Genomic DNA, 22,614 nt, shown 5'->3' on the forward strand with positions numbered 1-22,614 from the left:
GTTTTATAATTAGAAAAAATTGTATTGTAATCCGGTGTATGTGCAATTTACTTCCGCATTCGGCAACACGGGTAAAAGCACTTCCTCCATAATCACTACTCTATAATTGTAATCGATAATGAATTATGGTTTCAACATTTATTTTAAAGTATTTATTGCATCAACCTGAATGGTGGATGCATTTGCAGCCAAATATCTTCTCTTGCATGCTCTTTTTGTATTTCCTGAATCCACTGTTGCTGCTGAAATTATGCAAATTTCCCCTTAGTGGGACTAATAAAAGGTTATATTATAAAGATGTATTATATTAATGAACTTTAAAAATATAGGTTCATTTTCTCAAGTGATGTGGCAGCAGTGACATGCCAATTCTTTTCTGGTCTCTGTGTTCATGTAGCTGTCTAGCGTTGTAGTATATATATCGAGTATTTTCCTCGATTAGCAGTACTAATTTGCCTGCTATTTTGCTCTTCAAAGTTGGCTAATCTCCACTATAACGCTGCTCCAACCAGACCAAAGTGGCGCATTTACTGTACCACCCGATCACTTATTTTGGTGTTTTGCATCATGGTGTAGCTTAGCGGTTAGCATGATGCTCAGCCTCTCTTTTGTCTTATCCTCTGTCCTTCGTTATTACGATACTTGTCTAATAGTGTAGCTTATTCGTGGAGGCGATGAAAGTGCGTTAGGCTGAGTTGACAACGGGCGCAAAGCGCACGTTCGCCTCTGCATCGTATTAAGCCACGTTAGCTGTAGCTCGTAGGTAGCTGGGGCAGAGCTAAATAGCATGCAACAAGCATTCCATTTCATACTTGATGGCATGAAAAGTGATTTTGGGAGGACCAAATGGTGTGCGTGATCATACTGTTTCTTTACAGCGCCATCTAGTGGTCTGGCATGTATGTTACAATATTTTCACTCATTCGCAAGTCTGTGTGGCATCAATTTCACTACATGAAACGTTTTTACTTGGTCGTGGTTCTGCCTTTGACTCCACATCTCGGCTTACATTGTCTTTTAAAATCAATAGAATAATGAGAAATGTATGGCTGCTGCTTCTTCAAAATGCTAACAAAAGCAACACCTGAGACGTGATGAATAATATCTTTAGAGAAAGAATAGCTGACATTTCACTGGAAGAAGAGGAGGTGTTGGGGCGGGGGGTGACGGGATGCTCTGAATAGAGATGTAAAAAGGTGTGAGTGACATCTCATTGTGTTTCTTCTCTTTGCATAATTAGGAAGCAGCTTGTTGAATAAATTTGGTAGCGAGTTTTAACCGAGCAGTACACTTTACTTGAAGTATGTACTTCTTAAAAACACGGTAATAACATAATTGAATAGAATGTAATGAATTAAACAATTTGTGTGTCCTGATTTAATGCTTTAGTTCAATGGGTCTCCTGATGTGTGCTCATTGGCCACCAGGGGGGCAGTATAATACATACTACACAGATTTGATTAAACAGAAAGACAGTCAAAACTAAGCTCCAATAACATTAGTTTTTCACAGAGGATAAAGAATATATGACTCTGAGCATTGTTGTATGTTCTACATGCGTTGTTACTGTTTATGTTCAAATATAATATATAATTGCCGCAACAATGCTAGCCTTCTGCTTTTTTAGCCTGTCAATGGTGTTATGCATTGTGTGTTAGCATGCAGCTAGCCAGTAAACTTGAATTTACTTCACCCACCAGGAGTGGCAATTAACAATTTGAAGCCTCTTTTTTTTTTTTTTTTTTTTTAAGAATTGTTCACTTTTGTTCACAAAAAAAATCAGCCAAGCAACAGCTCGTATCTCAAAAACCACTGTATTCAACTTTGCTTTGAACACATGAAGTATTTACCTTTCTAGACTGTGTTGAGTGCACCAGTAACAACATATGATGTTTAAAACATTAACTTGCACACTGCTTTAAATGAAAAATGTACTTTCACACGACGAGATGTTCCATTCCTAATGCAGAAGCTGGAGTGAATTTGAGAAGTAGCAAGGAGAATTGGATGGAAGTTGAAACTCAAACCAAAGTGTGTTTAACAGCCTAGCTTCTTTACTGATTTCCGTGGGTCCAGTTTTGCAGAACACGTATGCCGCATTTCATGTAAATGGGATGCACTGGTGGCTGATGCTCATTTTGAAGTACCTGGTACCTTTGTGTTCATTTGTGATATTTCAGCAGAACCAGGCCATGCTGCTGACACATTACATTTATGTTATCAAACAAAAACAGAGCATACGTGTTGGAGGATATGTTATCAAACAAAAACAGAGCACACGTGCTGGAGGATCAAAGGGAGTTCTTTAAATACGTTAATGCGCCGTGAGGGCACTCAAGGTGAGAGTGTTAGCACTTGTGGTTCAGTTCAAGGTGGACAATCTGAACTCCATTCTCTACAATTATGAAACGATTCACTACAATTACGATGTGATACATTACCAACCACTCAGGTTACAATGTCATACGAGTCACTTCTCTTATAATATGAATTACTCCAATTATGATATAATTTGCTCAGATTTCAACATGATTTACTCCAGTTAAGATATGATTCACTGCAATTATGATACGATTCACTCCATTTATGTGGTACAATTCAGTTTCGCTAAGCCGCAATATGTTTCACTCCGATTCAGGCTTATAATAGCTTTGGATTTTCCATTAGTTACCTTTTCTTTCGTTTTGACTTTTCTTTTTCAAATTCAGTTAGTTTTAATTAGTTTTTAGAGCAGGTTTGTTAGTTTTTATTTTTTCAAAAATGCTTCATTTTAGTTTAGGTTTTATTTGTTTTGAGTATTTAAATTTTTTTGACAAGTTTGAGGGGGGGAAATGATCAAGTATTGGGGAATAAAAACTCAACAAAAAATACCTTTTTTTTTTTTTTTTTTAATTTTTTAAAAATGTATTAACTTACTAACAGATGAACAACCATCCACAAATCAAATACAGGTACTGTATAGCAGTCCACAGAATTTGAAGTGCATAGTAATACTGCTTCTAAGGTTAGATCAGATGCATCACAATGAGCAGTAAAACCATTCATGAGACAGATGCTGTAGTATGGCCCTTTAAAAAAAGTGTTTAACTTACAAAAAGTGTTTAATTTACAAAAAAAATCTAGTTATTTTTTGCGTTTTCTTTCCCTTGTTGCTAAATTGCAAACTTCTAGTGGACTTTCTAGACAGCTAGATAGAACGTAAGCTTGATTTTACCTACCGTATTTCCAGTGAAAGTGTTTTTTGTTGAGTACATGATTATCGTGAGAAAGCTTTTCAAGTTTTCCTGCTGTTGCTGAGGTATTCCTTTTGAAAGTGTCTTGTTTTTGCAGTAGTTCAATCACCTGCTGTGTCAGCAAGAAAAACTCCTTTTCTGTTTTAACATCTGCCTTTCGTGGCGGGAAACAGCGGCATTTTGTGACTGTTGTCTGTTTCTCTGAGTTTTCCTCAAAAGCCGTCTTAGCCGTTTCCGTTTGCAACACGTTGCAACAAAAACAGCTTGGACGTGAAAGTTAGCTTTGCGGCAAAACTTGCGCTTGGTCTGACGAGCCGTCAATATGACGGTGCTGCCCGATGACGTCATTCCAAGGCAACACTACACAACACTAAGTGAACTACAATTCCCAAAGGACTGTTCAACCTTCTTTCCGTATCCATGTATTTATCCCTAATAAATACATTTAAAGTCAATGCCGAAAGCTCATGTATGAAATTAATCGACAAAGATGAAAACTAAGGACATTTTCGCTACAATTATAGTTATTTTTAGTGAACATAATGTCATTTTATTTATTTACTTATTTACAATTTCATTTACGAAAATGTTTTGTTAAATTTTTGTTGCAGGTATTTCACTCAATTTTCATTTACTATAAGAACCTTGCGGCCATTACGGTACAATTCACTCAGATTATAATGTTTTCCTTCGATTACGATTTGATATACTCCGATTACGATACAATTTAATCTGATTAGAACACAATTCACTCAGATTAGGATATGAGGAACTCCAGTTAGAATACAATTGACTCCAATTGCGGTGGTACAATACAATTTAAATGGGTTGCAACGCAATATGATTCCTTCACTGTAATTAAGATACGATTCACTCCGATTACGTTGCGATTTACTTAGATGAGATCATTTACTCCGTTAACAATACTTTTTACTTCAATTACGTGACGATTCACTCAAATTATGATTTGATAGGTTTCACTCCAAATGCATTGTAATGATTCAGTCTAATTACGATAAAATGATTCAATCCTATTATGATTTGATGTGATTCATTTCAATTATGATAGTTAACTGTGATACAATTTTCTCCAATCCCAATAAGACTCCTGTTATACTATGAGTCTGTCTCTGTAATTTCGATGCAATACAATGTTCTTAAATTTCAATAAATTATGATACGATTCACTCCAGTTATAACCCAATGGGATGCACTCGGGTTTCGACTCAATACGACTGGCTCTACTGAAGATATGATTACCTCCAAATATGATAAAATGTTGTTCAATCTTGTGATGTGATAAAATACTATGCAATACAGATTCCCTCATCAATGTATGATTTTTCAATTTTACATCATTTTAGCGACTAGTGATTTAAAAACAAAAAGAGAAAAATAACCACTGTAACAACAAACGTGAGCTTGATGCACGAGGCTTCAGGGTCCTAAAACTCCACTAACACCCAGACACACACACACACACACACACACACACACACACACAGACACACACACACATACAATATGAAAGTGGAGATTAACCACAGAGTCTTGCACTGTGTGTATCAGTTAGGGGTTTTAAGGCCGGCTTTTCGGCGGGAGAGAGCACCGACTTATTTTCTCTTCCGGCCTCAGTCGGCAGGGAAGTTTTTATCTTCATTTGCGGCGGTGGCGCAGCTTGAATTAATCACGCTGTTGTGACACCGGAACGCCGCTGTGCCTGATGACAAACTCTCTAAGCTGATTAGCCCGTCGCATCGCTTTGCCTTTACCCGGCGTCGCCAATATGTTATTTGCTTTAAAAAGTCACCCTCTTCTTTTTTTTTTTTTTTTTTTTTTAATTTCATTTTTTCTTGCCGTTCTTGTTTTGCAGTGTGGTCTGCATCAGCGACCAGTCTTTTCAAAGCTTTGGAGTGGATTGCATCATAAATTGAGTGAATTGTATCATAAATTGAGTGAATTGTATCAAAATTGGAGTGAATCGAAATGTCATCTTGTATCGTGATTAGACTAAATCATATGGTAATTGGAAATAATTGTACAAAAAGGAATTCCAATGAAGTAGGGACATTGTGTAAAATGTAAATAAAAACAGAATACAATGATTTACAAATCCTTCTCAATCTGTTCAATTTAATACACTACAAAGACAACATATTTAATGTTCAAACTGATAAACTTTGTTTTTTTGCAAATATTAACTCAGTTTGCATTGTATTACTGAAATAAGCAGGGATGTCTCTGAAAAAGATGTTGCTTGGTATGTACCTTTCAGCATTAATGGTACCTTCACAGAGCAAGTTACCCATGCCATGGGCACTAACTGCCCCCCCCCCCCCCCCCCCCCAACCCAATACCATCACAGATGCTGGCTTTTGCCCTCTGGGTGGGTAACAATCTGGATGGTCCTTTTCCTCGTTTGCTCGGAGGACACAACGTACATGATTTCCAAAAACAATTTGAAACGTAGACTCGTCAGACCACAGCACACTTTCCACTTAACCTTTAATTACAATTTAATTTATCCAGGTAAAGCAATTGATCTGTTTTAATTAGATAAATTTGTATTTTATCGTGGTTAGAGTGTATCGTACTTAAATTTGAGTGACTCGCATCTTGTTATAATTTGGGTGACTTGTATTTTATTGTAATTGGATTACATCGTGTCCCGTCATAAACTGGAGTGAATCGTATCGCATCGAAATTGTAGTAAATCAGATTCTAATGTGGATTGAATTATATATCGTAATTGGACTTAATCATATCTATCCTAATTGGAGTGAGTCCTATTCTATCGTAATTGGTGTGAATCACTTCATATTGTAGTTGGAGTGATTCATAATAACTCGTAAGATCATTGCATTACTTTGCCTTCACACGGTGACCCCAATATGTGCTTTAAAAAGTCATCCTCTGCTTCTTTGTCTTTTTCCTTGTCTTTCTTTTGGAGTTATTCTTGTGTAATCTTGCGGTGCAGTCCAGTAGCCTCGGGCAGGCCTGTCTGCATCACCAACCAGTCTTGTCCAAGCTTTAGTCGCAGTCCTTTGTTTCACACTGGGAGAATTCTTCTAGTAAGGAATCACGTCATCTTGCTCGCCTGTCACAATGCCTCTGTGAGTTTTTGTGGTCTACAACAATCAAATGATTGTGCAAATATGCAACGTTACTGTGGAGATTAAGCATCCACCAGTTTACCTGTCCAATGTCTTTTTTTTTTTTTTTTTTGTCGTCTGAGTTCATCGAAGCATAGCAGCAAACAGCATATCATCAGCAATGTCTGTCCATTTATACTGTATCAAAGTGAGCCTGTTAACGCTAAACTTGTCGTCCTCTCCAGGCAACTACCAGCTTTCGCCGACTGTCAACATGCCGCAGGACGACATGGTCATCATCGAGGACGACGGGCCGCCGCTCCTCCCTCCTCACCTGTCTGACCAATCGTCGTCCAGCTCCCACGACGACGTCGGTGGAAGTGGAGGTGGCGGCGGCGGCGGCGGCAACGTCTTCAGCACTGATGTGACGCCGTCCTGGGCACGAGAGATCCCTGCTCCCAAGGACAGGTGGGAAAGAAAGATGTACGGCCCGCTCCAAAGCATTCACATTATCATGAGTCCTGGAATAGTTATTGCATTCATTAGTTTTTTCCTCCTAAAATTGCTTAATTAAAATGTATTTATTCTCATTTGTTTATTTATTTATTATTGAGGTTAATTGATTTGTTGTAAATTGCATAAAACAGAAATATTAGAAAATAATAAAAAAAATTCATCTTTAACTAATTGGTTCATTAAGTATTATTTTATTATTATATGATAAAAATAGCTTTAATTATTATTATATTCTTAAAATGACTAATTTCACATGAGATACAAAATATTGGAAAAATTAATTTAATCTAAATAAGACTTAAATGTTTGAAATTGATTATTGTATTTCAATTAACTATTTTACATAAAAACAAAAAATATGTGTAATAACTATAATATAGTTTTTAAATATGGCTTTAAATTAGTTTAATTATAAATATCGGCATAATTTTAAAATGAGCATTAACTAAGAATTTAAATTAAGTAAAAATAAGTTAATTAGCATTAATATTTGTACTTAGATTAACAATTTGCGTAATTTGCAATTTTTTTAAATTGGTGAATTATAATTGAATTTAAAGAATAACATTTATTAAAGTTTTTTTTATTTATAAAATGAACAATTTTACATATTTCACATTCACATTTTATCATTATTTTTTACCTCCTCTACCAATGAGGTGGCCAAATGTGACCCTTGCTCAAAGGTTTGCGCAGCACTGGTGATCAACATTTATTTTGTTTGCTGCTTAGCTCGCTGACTCTGGACGAGAGCCAGGCCACCGACGCCGCCTTCCAGCGGGAAGGTTTCGGCCGCCAGAGCATGTCAGAGAAGCGCACCAAACAGTTTGGAGATGCCTCCCAGCTGGAGATCATCAAGACGCGCAAATCCAAGAGCATGGATCTAGGTAGCTACTCGTCGCACTTGAACACTCTAATGCTTAGCCTACTTGTAGAAGCAGGGCTGGGCGATAAATTTATTTTTAGCTTACATTAACAACATGGCTGCGGATACAAAGGAGCTAGGTTAGAAAAGCAGTCAGTGTTGACAACTTAGCCATTTGGTCGCTATATTTAGCGGCTTTCAAGCAAGCAAGTTTGTAAGTGACTCCCAAACCTTTGAACGGTAATTGACTTTTAATGTGAGTAATGCCAATTGCCTTTTGCATTTTCTTTAAGTCAAGGGGAAAAAAGTAAAGATTCTTGTGATTTGTTGTGCTAATTTCAAGGCCATATTGCCCAGCCCTACCGAAAAGTGTTAGCGTTGTCTGAAGAGTGCTGCAAGGTGTCCAGGGCTCATTCCAAATGGTGAAACATCAAAGTCAAGCTGACTTTTTTTCCAATCATTTTTAACACCTCACACCTCATCTTCTTCAAACTTCCTCTTTGGTCCAAAAACTTGTTTGCTCAATGTTTTTTTTCCTTGAAACACCTCCTCCCAAACTGCTCGTCTTGCCTCGTCCTCCCCCACTCATCAGCATCATCATCATCAATAAAAACAATAACAACTCCATCCATCCTCCCATCCTCATGTCTCCATTCCTCCTTCTTTCTACTCACTCGCTTCTCTGGCATGGTGTCCCGTCCGTCATGTTTGCTGACATTTGTGATGTTTGCTGTTGCGGGATGTTGCATGAGGAATGTCAAGAGCACTAACTGAAGCCCCAAATCTTTTGCCCCCGCCCGCCCCCTCTCCCTCCCCGTCTTCCACTTCCTTTAACAGTAGCTGACGAGATTAACCTCAGCCGTCATCCTGACATCAGCACAGGTAAGGCTAGCGGATAGCATGATCGCTACATGCCAGAGTAGCCTCTAAGACCTTCAGAACTCCTGAAAGAAAACAAGAATTTTGACACTCCAAATATCAGCTGTTATTCTAAAAGATCCACAGTGCATTGCTTCCTCTGAGCATGTTTATCTGTGTTTGATTGCTTTCCCCTTGAACTGAGCAGTTGACAAAGGATAATGAGAGGAGCTAATGGTTCGCAGTGTTTTCCTTAAGTCAAAATCAACAAGTTCAATGCAAACGTAAGCAAGCAGCCTATCATGCACTGTCTTGAGTATTACGTGACATTTCATTTGTGAGACCGTAAGATCCTAATTACGATGATCCATGCATCGACCAATCTGTTTTGTTTTTACATCTTTCTGAATTCAGTGAGAAACAGCAGCACACAGCATGTCATACACTTTCTTGAATAAAGAAGGTTATTTCCAAGAAAGTTACATCAAAGAACAACTGTTAACATTGACCAGTCCGGTGTTTTGTTTTTACATCTTCCTGAGTTAAGCGAGTTAAAGCAACAAGCAGCATATCATGCACTGTCTTGACTAGTAATTATATTTCCATGGTGACGTCAAAATAAGATTAGCAATGTCAACCAGGCCAAAGTGTTGTTGTGTTTATTGATTTTTTTTTTGTGTGTCTTCCTGTCTTGACTAGAGGGTTAATTTCATGAGGACATGATCAAATTAAGACAATCTACACGTCAAACTGTCAAGTGGTATTTTTTTGTCTTAATGAGTTCAGTTAGGCATAACAGCAAGCCGAAAAATAATGAAATCATAAAACAAAATAATCCCATTTCCATAATGACAACAAAGACTATCAATGTCGACCAGTCCACTGTTGTTGTTGTTTTTCTTTCTTATTCCTGAGTTAATTGTGAAACAGCAACAAGGAGCATCTCATGCATTGTCTTGACTAAACAATCTTAGTTACATTAAAATTACATCAAAGCGCAACTACAGTGGAACCTCTGATTACAAATTTAATTTGTGACCCTGTTCTCAAACTGAAACGTTCGCAAGCCAACGTAATGTTTCCTATTGAAATAAATGAAAATGCAATTAATCTGTTCCAGCCACAGAATATTATAGTTTCCTTATTTTGTGTTGTTAAACATAAATACTGTCCCATGTAGCAATAGGTGAAAACACAGTTTCTGATGATGAGAACGGGGGGTTTGCTAGCAAATCATTGCGCATTGTCCTAGCCTTTTCGGGTACAGTAATATTTACGTTCACTGTGGTTCCTACTAGGCCTAAATGGCCACCACCTCACACGATGCAGTGCAACTTTTGTGTTGCATAGGATGATGTAGCAGCCCTTTTAGGCAAAAAACGGACACCTGAAAAATAGAATGAATTATGTTCATGCGCTGAGGGTAAACAAATGTTCTGAGCCTTCCTCGGCCATGCTAAGAGTGTTCGTAAACCGAAAACAGTATGTAACCAGAGGCAATTTTTCTCTTAAAAATTGTTCATAAACCAAGGTTCCACAGTATTTACGCAGCGACCAGTCCAAGGTTTTGTAAAAAAAAATTTCTCCCTGAGTTCAATTAGAAATAGCAGCAAGCAACATCTCTTGCACTTGACTAAAGACATTTGACATTATCAAAGTACAACTATCCACTCCCCTACCAGGCAGATGTTTTTTTTCGTCTTTGTAAGTTCAGTGAGGGATTGCAGCATGTTATGCATTGTGCAATAAATTGTGATCCACGTCTCTCCACAATGATCAACTGATAGAGTCTGAACATTCATCAGTTAACATTGTAGCAGAGAAAGAACCTTATTGATTCCCCCCCGTGCTTGTTGAGCAGACACAATAGCTCTCTTTTGAGGTCACTGTTAAAGACAACAGATTTTTATCTTCTCTCTCTCTCTCTCTCTCTCTCTCTCTTTCCCTCCCGCCCTCCCCCCTCCACCTGCCCCTTCCTCTCCCTCAGCAGATGAGCTTGGCATGGCTAATTACGGTGTGCATGTGCTCTATCCTCGTTTCAGGCGGCGTTTTGACAGCGAGTCATCCGTCATTGTCTAGTCCAGACTCTCTTCGGTGACCTAACAGTAGTGGAATCGTTCGCTAATTATCGTTGCTCAAATTAGCACTCCACAACGGGAGTCATGATAATATCCGCAAGTGAAATGTAAAACGATGTAAGATGTAAAATATACATCATCTGACAAAATCTTTGCAGCATTATTTTGCACACAAAGCAGAGTCTGTGTCACTTGATTTTGAATATCTGCCGATACAGAGTCCCGAACCGATACCTTGGCAATGTGTTAAGAAAAAGAAAAGAGCGCATTCAAGTTGTTTCAATATGGTATATGTGCATCCAACTTCTGCATTCGCCAAAACAGGTCAAATTACTTCCTTCCGGCACAGGTGAATAACGGAACTCTACCGCAGGAGATCTTGACGAAGCACCCATAGGAGCTTTAAACGTCTACTTAAATGTCTATCTCTTTTGTTTTACACATGATATCATCAAGAGTGACCAAAGATGGCAATATCCCATGTGTATGCTTTGTTTGTATTGATATATATTACCATATCATATTTGTATAAATACAGGATATACATGTACAGTGGAACCTCGATAAAACGGACCCCAATATAACGTATTGCGGATAAAAGAGAGGAAAAAAATAATTGTTTACATTTGTCATTTAAACTGCCGTTGACAAAAGTCTGTTAGTTCCAGAATTGGCCGGTGTTTTTTTACTGGCGCTGTGGCGCAATGCAGGCAGAGAATGGGACTGACGTATTTCTGGGTCACAGATATACAATATGACTAGATCCAATTACAAAAGATGTGCCTCCCCTACCTACGTGGGGGCCATGTTGAATGTTGAAACATGCTATTTTTGGTACAGTAAAAAAAAAATTGTCAGGCCGTTCGCCTTTGTCAACGGATTTGGAATTAGGAAGCACACTAATTCCTCACAGCTCATAAAAGCGACTCACCTATGATGAGTACTGTACGTCAATATCATTATGACCAAGCCACACCAGCGTGGTAAGTTTGGATGAAATGTGAAACTTTTGTGAAGTTTTTTATTATATTTATTTGCAATAGCTTTGCACTGTACTGGACGTTTTAGGCCACGAAAAAACCTATAAAACAATTTTGGCCTAAAAAAAAGTGCTTCAATGTAATGGACAACTTACTATATCGGTTACTTTGCGCACCACTTGCCAGCCCGACAGCAATTAGCATAACTTCCAGACGTCCGACCTAACGGTGTTCGGGTCGTCAGCAAGACAGTTGCTGGCCTCACATCACGGGGAGAGGAGGAGGAGGGAAAAATTCATCCAAGGGGACCGGTGAACCTCGCATGGCTGTGGCCTCTTATGGTGCACCCTTCAGCGGCCAAAGCAGCGCAATTAACGGCTTGCTAAATTTCAACGCATGCAAAGGAGGGAAATTGTCAGTACAATGAGTGTGCACGGAGATGTTGCTTGTATTTGACAGCTGAAAATCCCAGTTAGGTGGGATTTCAGTGCATTCAGCAACATGCCCACAGCGTCTGCAAGCTGAAAGAATTATTATTGTGACAAAGCTTTTCAAGTTTTCCCGCTGTTGCTGAAGTAGTGCTGTAAAGATGTCCTGTTGTTGCAGCACTTCAATCACTTGCTGTGTCAGCGAGACAAACTCTTTGCCTGTTTTCACCTCTGCCTTTCGTGGCAGGTGACAGCGGCATTATGAGACTCTAGGCTGTTGTCCGTTTCTCTGAGTTTCCCCCAAAAGATGAATAAACGACGTGCAGGTTCTGTGAAGGCGCTAACTAATCAGTAGCCGTTTCCATTAGCAATGCGTAGCAACAAAACCAGCTTTAACATTCGCGGCAAAATGTACGCTTGGTCTAGCGAGCCGTCAATATGACGCCGCTGCCCGATGACGTCGCTTCTATGCGACGTACAGTAAGCAAACTACAATTCCCAATGGACTGTTCGACCTTCCTTCCGTATACATTCTGTATTTATCTGAAATAAATGCATTTAAAATCAAAGCCTAAAGTTCCATGTATAAAATTGATGATGATGAAAATTGCTATTTTCACTATAATTATAGTTTTAGTTCAATTTGCGAAAGTAAAATGTTAAGTTAGTTTTTTTTATAAAACTTTTGTTTTTCTTTCAGTTTACAAAAATGTTTTTCAATTTTAGTTTTTATTTCGTTCATTTTTGTTTACTATACTAACCTTGCTTTGGGGGGACTGTTTTATTTGAATAAAGGTATCCCCAACATGATACATTTTTGATGGCTATAAGTCAGCAGTGGATCAAATCAAGTAAAAACAAATACAATATTTTATTCTTGATTTTAGAAATTAAAAAAAATGTAAAATATCTCATCATTTTCAGCCGATGCCGATCAGTTGAAAATCACACGATCAGCTTCTTACAAAATACCCTGAGGATTAACAATTAGAGACATTTTCACAGCATATTTCTTGCCGTGGTGAAATTGGCTTCTTTTAAGCGGCAGATCTGTCTCATGTACCGTATACTGCTGGGCCAATGGCGAGCCCGGCTTTCGTTAGCTTGACTACCAGTGGGCTGATGATGTTTGGCAGTTAACAGATCTATAGCAGATTTCATTGCATTGGTGAATGCAGCATTTCATAACCAAGCCACCGAATGACACTTGTCAGTTACGGTAGCAGTGTGTCTCATGACATGGCCGAAGACGCCCCCTACCCCCATGTCATCAATTTTGTCAAATGTTATAATAACGCTATTATGAAAGCTAATGCTAATCTGTGCTATCACTGCACTGCAATGAAAGTGCTTCAGTTGTCGCGTCAAAGTGGTTCTTTGGCTCTGGAATTTTGTACAGCCTAGCTGCCAAAGTCATTGCTGGAAAAACCTGGTACAAGGGCAGTTAAAGATTGGCTCGGTTGTTTAATTTCACACTTGATCGCTGGGCAGGCACTCCAGACACAACTATTTGTATAGAAACATTAAAAACAAAGTCAATTTTCCATCAAATTTCCCCTTTCAAATCCCTTACAGCTACAGTGTAGCCAATAAAAGGTCTTGTGTGTATTTATCGAAACCAGCTGAGAGTTTCCCCTACCGCGTAAAACCCAAACTTGTTTTATGAAATTTTAGATCTCCTCTGGGGTGAATTTAAAATAATCACATGCTCGTAAATAATGCACGCTCTGTTTGACGGAGACCAAACAAGACGTGTCGCCTCGCATGGAAGACCTTCAGCTGGCTTCTTGTCCGTCATGCGTATCAAAGTATAAAGTACCTCAAAGATGAAGCTCAATGTTAGACAGAAACAGACTAGAAATCAGGGCTGGTTTGCCTTTGTAAAAAGTAGTCGACGTAGTGGTAGTATTTCTTGTTGTTGAATAAGTAGTGAAAGTAGGAGCGGATGTAGAAGCACAGAAGTAGTAGAAACAGTAGAGGCTTATGCTCATAGAAGTAGTGGTAGAACTTGTACAAGTAATAATAGTATTTATGTATTAGTACAAATTATATCAATAGTGTTAGTAGTACTTGTAAAAGTAGCAGTAGTAATATTTTCAGTTGTAGAAGTACTGGAAGTAGAAGTAGTAACTATGTAGTAGTACTAGTAGTACTACTGCAGTAGTAGCAGAAAGTATAAATAGTGGTAGAATTTGTAAAATATTTATTGTAGTATGAGTAAAAGTAGGCGGCACAGTGACGACTGGTTAGACCGTCTGCCTCACAGTTCTGAGGACCGGGGTTCAATCCCCGGCCCCGCCTGTGTGGAGTTTACATGTTCTCCCAGTACCTGCGTGGGTTTCCTTGGGCACTCCGGTTTCCTCCCACATCCCAAAAAGATGCATGGTAGGTGAATTGACAACTCTATACTGCCCGTAGGTGTGAATGTGAGTGCGAATGGTTGTTTGTTTGTATGTGCCCTGCGATTGGCTGGCAAACAGTTCAGGGTGTACCCTGCCTCCTCCCCGATGATAGCTGGGATAGGCTCCAGCAAGCCCGCGACCCTAGTGAGGAGAAGCGGCTCAGAAAATGGATGGATAAGTAAAAGTAGTAGTGGAAATATCATTATCATAGCAGTAGACGTACAAGTAATAGATGTATTAGTATAAATAGTGGTATTAGTAGTTGTAGTAGTCGTTACCCTTGAAAAAATAGTGGAAGTAGTAGAAGTTATGCTTGTAAACACAGTGGTAGAGCTTGTATAAGTAGTAAATGCATTAGTAGAAATAGTAACAGTAGTAGAAGTTGTAAAAGTAATAGTACTTGTAGTAGTAATTGTTGAAGAAGTAGTAGGCCTAAAGGTAGTTGTAGAGGTTATGCTCGTAGTTAGTTATTGTAGTGGTATTAGTAAAAAATAGGAATAGTACCAGTAGTAGCAGTTGTAATAGTAGTAGTATCGGTAAAAATAGTGGTGGTATTTGTTTTTGAAAAAGTATTGGTATTAGTAGTAGACGTTATGCTTGTAGATGTATTAGTAAAAGTAGTAGTAGTGGGACACAAGGGAATGGAGCGTACAGTGGGTCTTGAGGGCCAAAAGACAAAAGCTGTGCTGAGTTAGTATTGTCATGAATAGATGTGCTCAGTTGACCTCAATGAACTGAATACCAATGATTTTTCGTACATTTTGCAGACGCCATTAAAAAAGTGCTGGTAGCTTCACCCCCATCCAGGTTTGATCTGACAGTTGTTTAAAACCAGCGCTTAGCGGATGTTCTTCATAATCAATAAGGGATCATTAAAGGATTATTTTCTGTTGTGGCCTGGTTTTAACAACCTGCTTGACCTACTAACACACAACCAAGGCGTCCAGTGAGTATTGACCGCTCAAGTCCTTAACTACTTCACAAATTACTCGAAAGGTTAGTCTGCAATAATCATACTATGCCGATAATGACTAAACGTATTAATTGTCTCCAATGAACCATTTCATGGCGGTAACTAAAGTACAATTTCTGTGTTGTCGACAAGCGTGTAAGGTGGATTGAAAAGCGATTAAAAATTGTTTTTTTTTTTTTAAACACCTTCAAAATAAGACAGACAAGCAATTAAATCCATTAAATGTAATTGCTTAACAGCTCTTGACTCTTTCAATCACCGCGCTGGAATGCATTCAAGTCACCTGTCAGGATTTAGAACAAACACTGGCTTCATTTTAGACAAGCACACAATCGGCTTGTCTGGGGGAAAAATAATCTAATACATTTGTAAAGAAGTTTAGACTGTAGTTTTAGTTCAATGTTTTACTCACAGCTATTGTTTACTTATTACGCACAAAAGAGAAATGGAAAAATTGTATCAGAGAAAAAAGTAAATGAAAAACACTTTTTTTTATAGAGCACTTTAACAACTGCATCTGTAACACTGTGCTGTACATAAGCTCAAGCATGAAACAAACTACAACAAAGTAACTAATAATAACAATACTCACAAAATAAATAACATTTTTCATTAAAATTGGCTACCGTATTCTTTTAAGAGACTTCTCCTAAAATATAAATAAATAAAGCAACAATTCTAATGCACTGAGAGGAAGCATTTTATTAAATGCATCTTCCTGTGTTTGTTCCAATCAGGTTCGTCCACGAGGGACGTGGGTCCGTCATTGGGCCTGAAGAAGTCCAGCTCTCTGGAGAGTCTACAGACGGCCGTGGCCGAGGCGACGCTAAACGGGGACCTTCCTTTTCACCGTCCTCGTCCTCGCATCATCCGGGGCCGTGGCTGCAACGAGAGCTTCCGTGCCGCCATTGACAAGTCTTATGATCGGCCGGCTGCCGCGGAAGACTACGACGAGGGCATGGAGACACGTAAGACGTCCGCCATGAAATCATCTGTCTCTATGCTGTCAATCACACGTTCGATGCCCTCCACAGAGGGGAGCGGGCAAGATGGCGTTGCCCAGCGAGGACCTCGCTTACCACGTAACTTGTGCCTGAAACTTTGCATTGTGATGCATGGGGGTGATAGCATCTTGGCGAACAACTAGCCGCTAACCGTTTGTGTTGTGCTTGTTGAGTTGCTGAGTCGGTGACTAACCACGGGTCAGTGTGGAGGAGGCGAGTTTAAAAGAACACCTTTACCTCTGAGCCTCATTAGGATCAACGTGCAAGTGTTTCCCAACTTTTATTGAACACTTCTTAGTTACTTTATAACCTTAAGTTACAACGAGGTGACTTCGTAGGTTATGTTTTTACCTAATTTACAACTTGGTTCAAGTAACTTCCTGGTACAAGTAACTTCTAGGTTACTTCCAAACCTGGTTACCTCCTGCTAAAAGTTAGTTCCTGCTACAATTTACTTTGATCACTTTCCAACAGGGCTTGACATTAACACCTGCCAAATGCAGGTGAATTTCAGCAGCGTTTGGTAACACCGCCAATCCCACTAGCCACTTTGCTGGGTTGAATTTTACAGTACAGTGGTGTGAAAAAGTGTTTGTCCCCTTCCTGATTTATATTTTTGCACGTTTGTCACACTTAAATGTTTCTCATCATCAAACTAATTTAAATATTAGTCAAAGACAACACAGGTAAACACAAAATTCAGTTTTTAAATGGAGCTTATTATTATTAAGGGAGGGGAAAAAAATCGAAAACCTACATGGGCCTGTGTGGAAAAAGTGATTACCCCCTAAACCTAATAACTGGTTGGGCCACCCTTAGCAGCAACAACTGCAATCAAGCGTTTGTGATCAGAATCAGAATCAGAATCATCTTTATTTGCCAAGTATGTCCAAAACACACAAGGAATTTGTCTCCGGTAGTTGGAGCCGCTCTAGTACAACAGACAGTCAATTTACAGAACACTTTGGAGACATAAAGACATTGACAAAAAACAACAACAAACAACAATTGTGCAAAAAGATGCAGAGTCCTCAGTTCGAATGGCTAATATCGCAATAGTCCGGTGCAATGACCATTGTGCAAAGGGCACTGAGACTTCAAGGAGTGTATGCGGTTTAAAGTGACGAGTACTGTGATAATCTGGGACAATGGTTGTGCAAATGTTACAGATACTCCTCAATCAGTGTGCAAATGGAGCAGATGCTACTCTGGCATGAGTGGCCACTATATGCAAATAGTGCAGCACGGCGAGACAACTACAGTGAGTGCACGAGTAATACATAATACAGAAATGTGACAACGAACTCAAGTCAAAAAATTGCCAGCTTGTTGTAATGGAATTGTAAGTTAGCTGTTCAAGAAGTTGATTGCAAGAGGGAAGAAGCTCCGGTGGCAGGCCATGCTTTCTCAGAAGCCGCAGGAAGTACATCCTCTGCTGGGCCTTTTTGAGGACGGAGTTGATGTTGGTCGCCCACTTCAGGTCCTGGGAGATTGTAATTCCCAGGAACTTGAAGGTCTCGACGGTTGACACAAGGCAGCTGGACAGCGTGAGGGGCAGCTGTGGCGAAGGATGCCTCCTGAAGTCCACGATCATCTCTACAGTCTTGAGCGTGTTCAGCTCCAGGTTGTGTCGGCCGCACCACAGCTCCAGCCGCTCCGCTTCCTGTCGATATGCAGACTCGTCACCGTCCTTGATGAGGCCGATGACAGTGGTGTCATCTGCAAACTTCAGGAGTTTGACAGTCGGGTTCGCTGAGGTGCAGTCGTTCGTGTAGAGAGAGAAGAGCAGCGGAGAGAGGACACAACCTTGGGGCGCCCCAGTGCTGATGCTGCGTGTGGATGAGGTGGCCTCCCCCAGCCTGACCTGCTGTGTCCTGCCCGTCAGAAAGCTGTAAATCCACTGGCAGATGGCAGGTGAGACGCTGAGCTGGAGAAGCTTGGATGAAAGGAGTTCAGGGATGATGGTGTTGAACGCTGAGCTGAAGTCCACGAACAGGATCCTCGCGTAGGTCCCTGCACTGTCGAGGTGTTCTAGGATGAAGTGCAGTCCCATGTTGACTGCATCATCCGCAGATCTGTTCGCTTGGTAGGCAAACTGCAGGGGGTCCAGCAGGGGACCTGTGACACTCTTGAGGTGGTCCAGCACAAGACGCTCAAAGGACTTCATGACCACAGATGTCAAAGCGACAGGCCTGTAGTCATTCAGACCCGAGATTGCAGGTTTCTTGGGGACTGGGATGATGGTGGAGCGTTTGAAGCAGGATGGAACTTCGCACATTTCCAGTGATCTGTTGAAGATCTGAGTGAAGACTGGCGCGAGCTGGTCCGCGCAGACTTTGAGGCAGGATGGGGACACGTGGTCCGGGCCTGCCGCTTTGTTAATCTTTTGTTGTTTGAAGATGCGTCTCACATCCTGTTCATGAATGGTTAACGCAGAAGTCAGAGGTGTGATTATGGTCGCGGGTGCGGCCGGGTGGGTGTGTGGTGTGAAACTGTCCTTTTCAAATCTGCAGTAGAAGGTATTCAAGTCGTTGGCTAGTGTGCTATTGTTCTCAGCTTGGGGGGATCGTCGCTTGTAATTAGTCAGCGACTGGAATGCATGCCAGACTGATTTAGAGTCGTTTGCCCTAAACTGTTTTTCCAACTTTGCTGTATAGATCCTCTTTGCAATGTTAATTTCTTTGGTCAGCTGGTTTCTAGCTCGATTATACAGGGCCCTGTCCCCGCTCTGATATGCGTCCTCCTTAGCTTGGCGAAGCTGCTTAAGTTTAGCAGTGAACCACGGCTTATTGTTGTTGAATGTGCGAAATGATTTTGTTGGAACACAGACCTCTTCACAGAAACTGATATAGGATGTGACAGTGTCCGTATATTCATCCAGGCTGCCAGCTGAATTTTCAAAGACACTCCAGTCTGTGCAGTCTAAGCAGCTTTGAAGTTCCATCTTGGCTTCATTTGTCCACTTTTTGACTGTTTTCACTGTAGGCTTCGCACATTTAAGTTCTTGCCTGTACGTCGGTATTAAGTGAATTAAGCAGTGATCAGACGAGCCCAAGGCTGCACGAGGTATAGCACGGTATGCGTTTTTTACCGTGGTGTAGCAGTGGTCTAAAGTATTATTTTCCCTGGTAGGACAGTCGATGTGCTGCTTGTATTTAGGGAGTTCGTGGTTGAGTTTAGCTTTGTTAAAGTCCCCGAGAATAATGAGGGGTGAGTCGGGGTGTTTTTTTTCAATTTCGTTGACTTGATCGGCGAGCGTTAGCAATGCGGCGTTCGTGTTAGCTTGAGGCGGAATATAGACGCCAGCGAGAATGAATGATGCAAACTCACGTGGGGAGTAGAATGGTTTACAGTTTACGAATAGCGACTCCAAATGCGGGCTGCAGTGTGTGCTGAGCACCGTGACGTCCGTACACCATTTTTCGTTGATATAGAGGCATATCCCGCCGCCCTTTGTTTTCCCCGATGATTCCATGTCGCGGTCCGCTCGATGAATATGGAAACCGGGAAGCATAACAGCGCCATCGGGTACAGCGTTGCAAAGCCAGGTCTCCGTGAAGTACATGGCCGCGGAACGTCCAAAGTCTTTACTGGTCTTTAACAGGAAGATGAAGCTCGTCCATTTTGTTGGGTAGGGAGCGTACATTCGCGAGGTGGATCGATGGGAACGCCAATCTGTGTCCTCTCTTGCGGAGTTTCACCTGAATGCCTGCTCGCTTCCCTCTGTGGCGACGCTTCCGTCTCCATGCGCCGAAAACCGCGGACGCCGCTCCGGTGAGTAACTCGGGGAAAAAACTGAGCGGATATTCGAAAGTTGGTGACAGAAAGTCCGGAGTAGACTCCTTGATGGTTAGCAGGTCTCCCCATGTGTAAGTGAGTCGTGTAAGGTCTCCAAAGACGGACGAAAAACACAAAAAACACAAAAACAAAGACAATACTAGAGAGCGCGTTACCGAGGCGACCACACTGGTAGGCGCCATCTTACTCCAGATAACGTGCAATGAGTCTCTTACAGCACTGTGAAGGAATTGTGGCCCACTCATCTTTGCAGAATTGTATTAAGCCAGAATGGAGGGGTTTCGAGCATGAACAGTCTTTTTAAGGTCATGCCACAGCATCTCGATCGGATTTACGTCAGGACTTTGACGAGGCCACTCCAAAGTCATCATTTTGTTTTTCTTCATCCATTCAGAGGTGGACTTGCTGGTGTGTTTTGGATCATTGTCCTGCTGCAGAACCCACGTTCGAGGGTTGAGGTCACGAACAGATGGCCGGACATTCTCCTTCAGGAGTTTTCGGTAGACGGCAACATTCATGGTTCCATTTATCACAGCAAGTCTTCCAGGTCCTGAAGTAGCAAAACAGCCCCAGACCATCACACTACCACTGCCATGTTTGACTGTTGGTATGATGCTTTTTTTCTGAAATGCTGTGCTACATTTACGCCAGGTGTAATAGGACACACACCTTCCAAAAAGTTCAGCTTTTGTCTCATCAGACCACAAAGTATTTTCCCAAATGTCTTGGGGATCATCAAGTTGTCTTCTGGCAAAATTGAGACAAGCCTGAATGTTCTTTTTCCTCAGCAGTGGTTTTTGTCTTGGAAGTCTGCCATGCAGTCCATTTTTTTCCCAGTCTCTTTTTTGTGCTGGAGTCATGAACACTGACTGACCTTAACTGTGGAAAGTGGGAGCTGCAGTTATTTGGTTTTTTTGGAGTCTTTTGTGACCTCTTGGGTTGTCGCTGCGCTCTTGGGGTAATTTTGGTCGGCCGGCCAGTACCGGGGCGGTTCACCGCTGTTCTATGTTTTCGCCATTTGTGGATAATGGCTCTCTCTGTGGTTTTCTGGAGTCCCAAAGCTTTAGAAATGGCTTTATAACCTTTTCCACACTGGTAGATCTCAATTACTTTTGTTCTCATTTGTTCCTGAATTTCTTTAGATCTTGGCATGCTGTCTAGCTTTTGAGGATCTTTTGCTCTCCTTCACTTCTCAGGCAGGTCCTATTTAAGTTATTTCTTGATTGATAACAGGTGTGACAGTATTAGGCTTGGGTGTGGCTAAAGAAATTGAACTCGGGTATGATAAACCACAGTTAAGTTTTAACGGACTAGACTAGAGCCAATTAAATGAGGAAAAAGGCACACAAGTAGTTACAAAACAATATTTTATATTAAAAAAAAAATCATTCAGTCAAAATATGAAGGAAAACATTTATCAATGTGAAAATGAACAATTGTCGCTTAATCACATTAGGTAAAGATCAAATTTAAAAATCTCCCTTTCACAACAAAACAGGTCAATAACAGCTGGTAGCTAAGTTAACGACTTATTTAGTGCGCCTTTTTGTAACACAACACGACCGCGCCTTTTTGTAACGCAACACAACCACATGTATACCATCAGATATGTAGAGCACTGTAGACCCCAACCTAACCAGTCAGGTAGCCTGTATACCATCAGATATGTTTAGCACTGTAGACCCCAACCTAAAAGGTTCCTGGACCTCTCAAAAGTACGACAGCACTAGAAAGGACTTGTTTTTCACCCAAGAACTCAATTTAGAGCATAGTTCACACACAATTGTTCCTGGGTAAAAACATTAACTTTGTTATCTTGCAGTGGAGGAGGACACCGAGGAGAGTTCTCGCTCAGGTAGAGATTCCGTGTCCACGGTGGCCGAGTTGACGCCACTGTCGCCGGGCGGAGAAAAGACGACATCGACGACGTTGATCAACGGCAGCTCGAGAGCCAAAGACGACAAGAAGGACAAAGGCGGCAAAGACAAGAAGAAGGGGGATGCGCAGAAAGACAAAGAAAAAGACAAGGAGAAGGGAAAAGTGAAGAAAGGAATGCTCAAAGGACTCGGAGACATGTTCAGGTACAATGGATGCGTTTTGATGCCCAATAGGTTTGACTGGTTCATTTATTCATCACTCGTTCTTTTTTCATTTATTTATTTATTTTTGCCTTTTGATGTTTTCAGGTTTGGGAAGCACCGCAAAGATGACAGGATGGAACGCAAAGGTTCCAGCAAATGGCGGCCGGAGGAGACTCACGTTTCGGACGAGGAGACGCTGAAAATGAGGATGGAGCAGGAAAGGTGACTTCGATATAATAATAATAATACATAAAATTGCAATTATTGTGTAAATACTGAAGAGCAATATCCAAAATATATTTTATT

General features: G+C 40.7%; 1 protein-coding gene across 13 annotated transcripts in view; it reads left to right on the plus strand.

Annotated features, from left to right (window-relative positions):
* The window catches only part of LOC133489491 (partitioning defective 3 homolog), a 268,623-nt gene that overhangs the window by 187,613 nt on the left and 58,396 nt on the right, over positions 1–22,614 (plus strand). For 9 of the 13 annotated variants that reach the window (XM_061798629.1, XM_061798633.1, XM_061798626.1 and 6 more), the window contains 6 exons: positions 6,571–6,808; positions 7,574–7,728; positions 8,544–8,588; positions 16,163–16,393; positions 22,050–22,308; positions 22,414–22,530. In XM_061798629.1, coding sequence (XP_061654613.1) covers positions 6,571–6,808; positions 7,574–7,728; positions 8,544–8,588; positions 16,163–16,393; positions 22,050–22,308; positions 22,414–22,530 — 1,045 coding nt within the window. The remainder of the gene's footprint in view (positions 1–6,570; positions 6,809–7,573; positions 7,729–8,543; positions 8,589–16,162; positions 16,394–22,049; positions 22,309–22,413; positions 22,531–22,614) is intronic. The other 4 variants (XM_061798628.1, XM_061798638.1, XM_061798627.1 and 1 more) reach the window with 2 other exon arrangements.

Source organism: Phyllopteryx taeniolatus, chromosome 14, assembly GCF_024500385.1.
Source record: "Phyllopteryx taeniolatus isolate TA_2022b chromosome 14, UOR_Ptae_1.2, whole genome shotgun sequence".
Taxonomy (NCBI): Eukaryota; Metazoa; Chordata; class Actinopteri; order Syngnathiformes; family Syngnathidae; genus Phyllopteryx; species Phyllopteryx taeniolatus.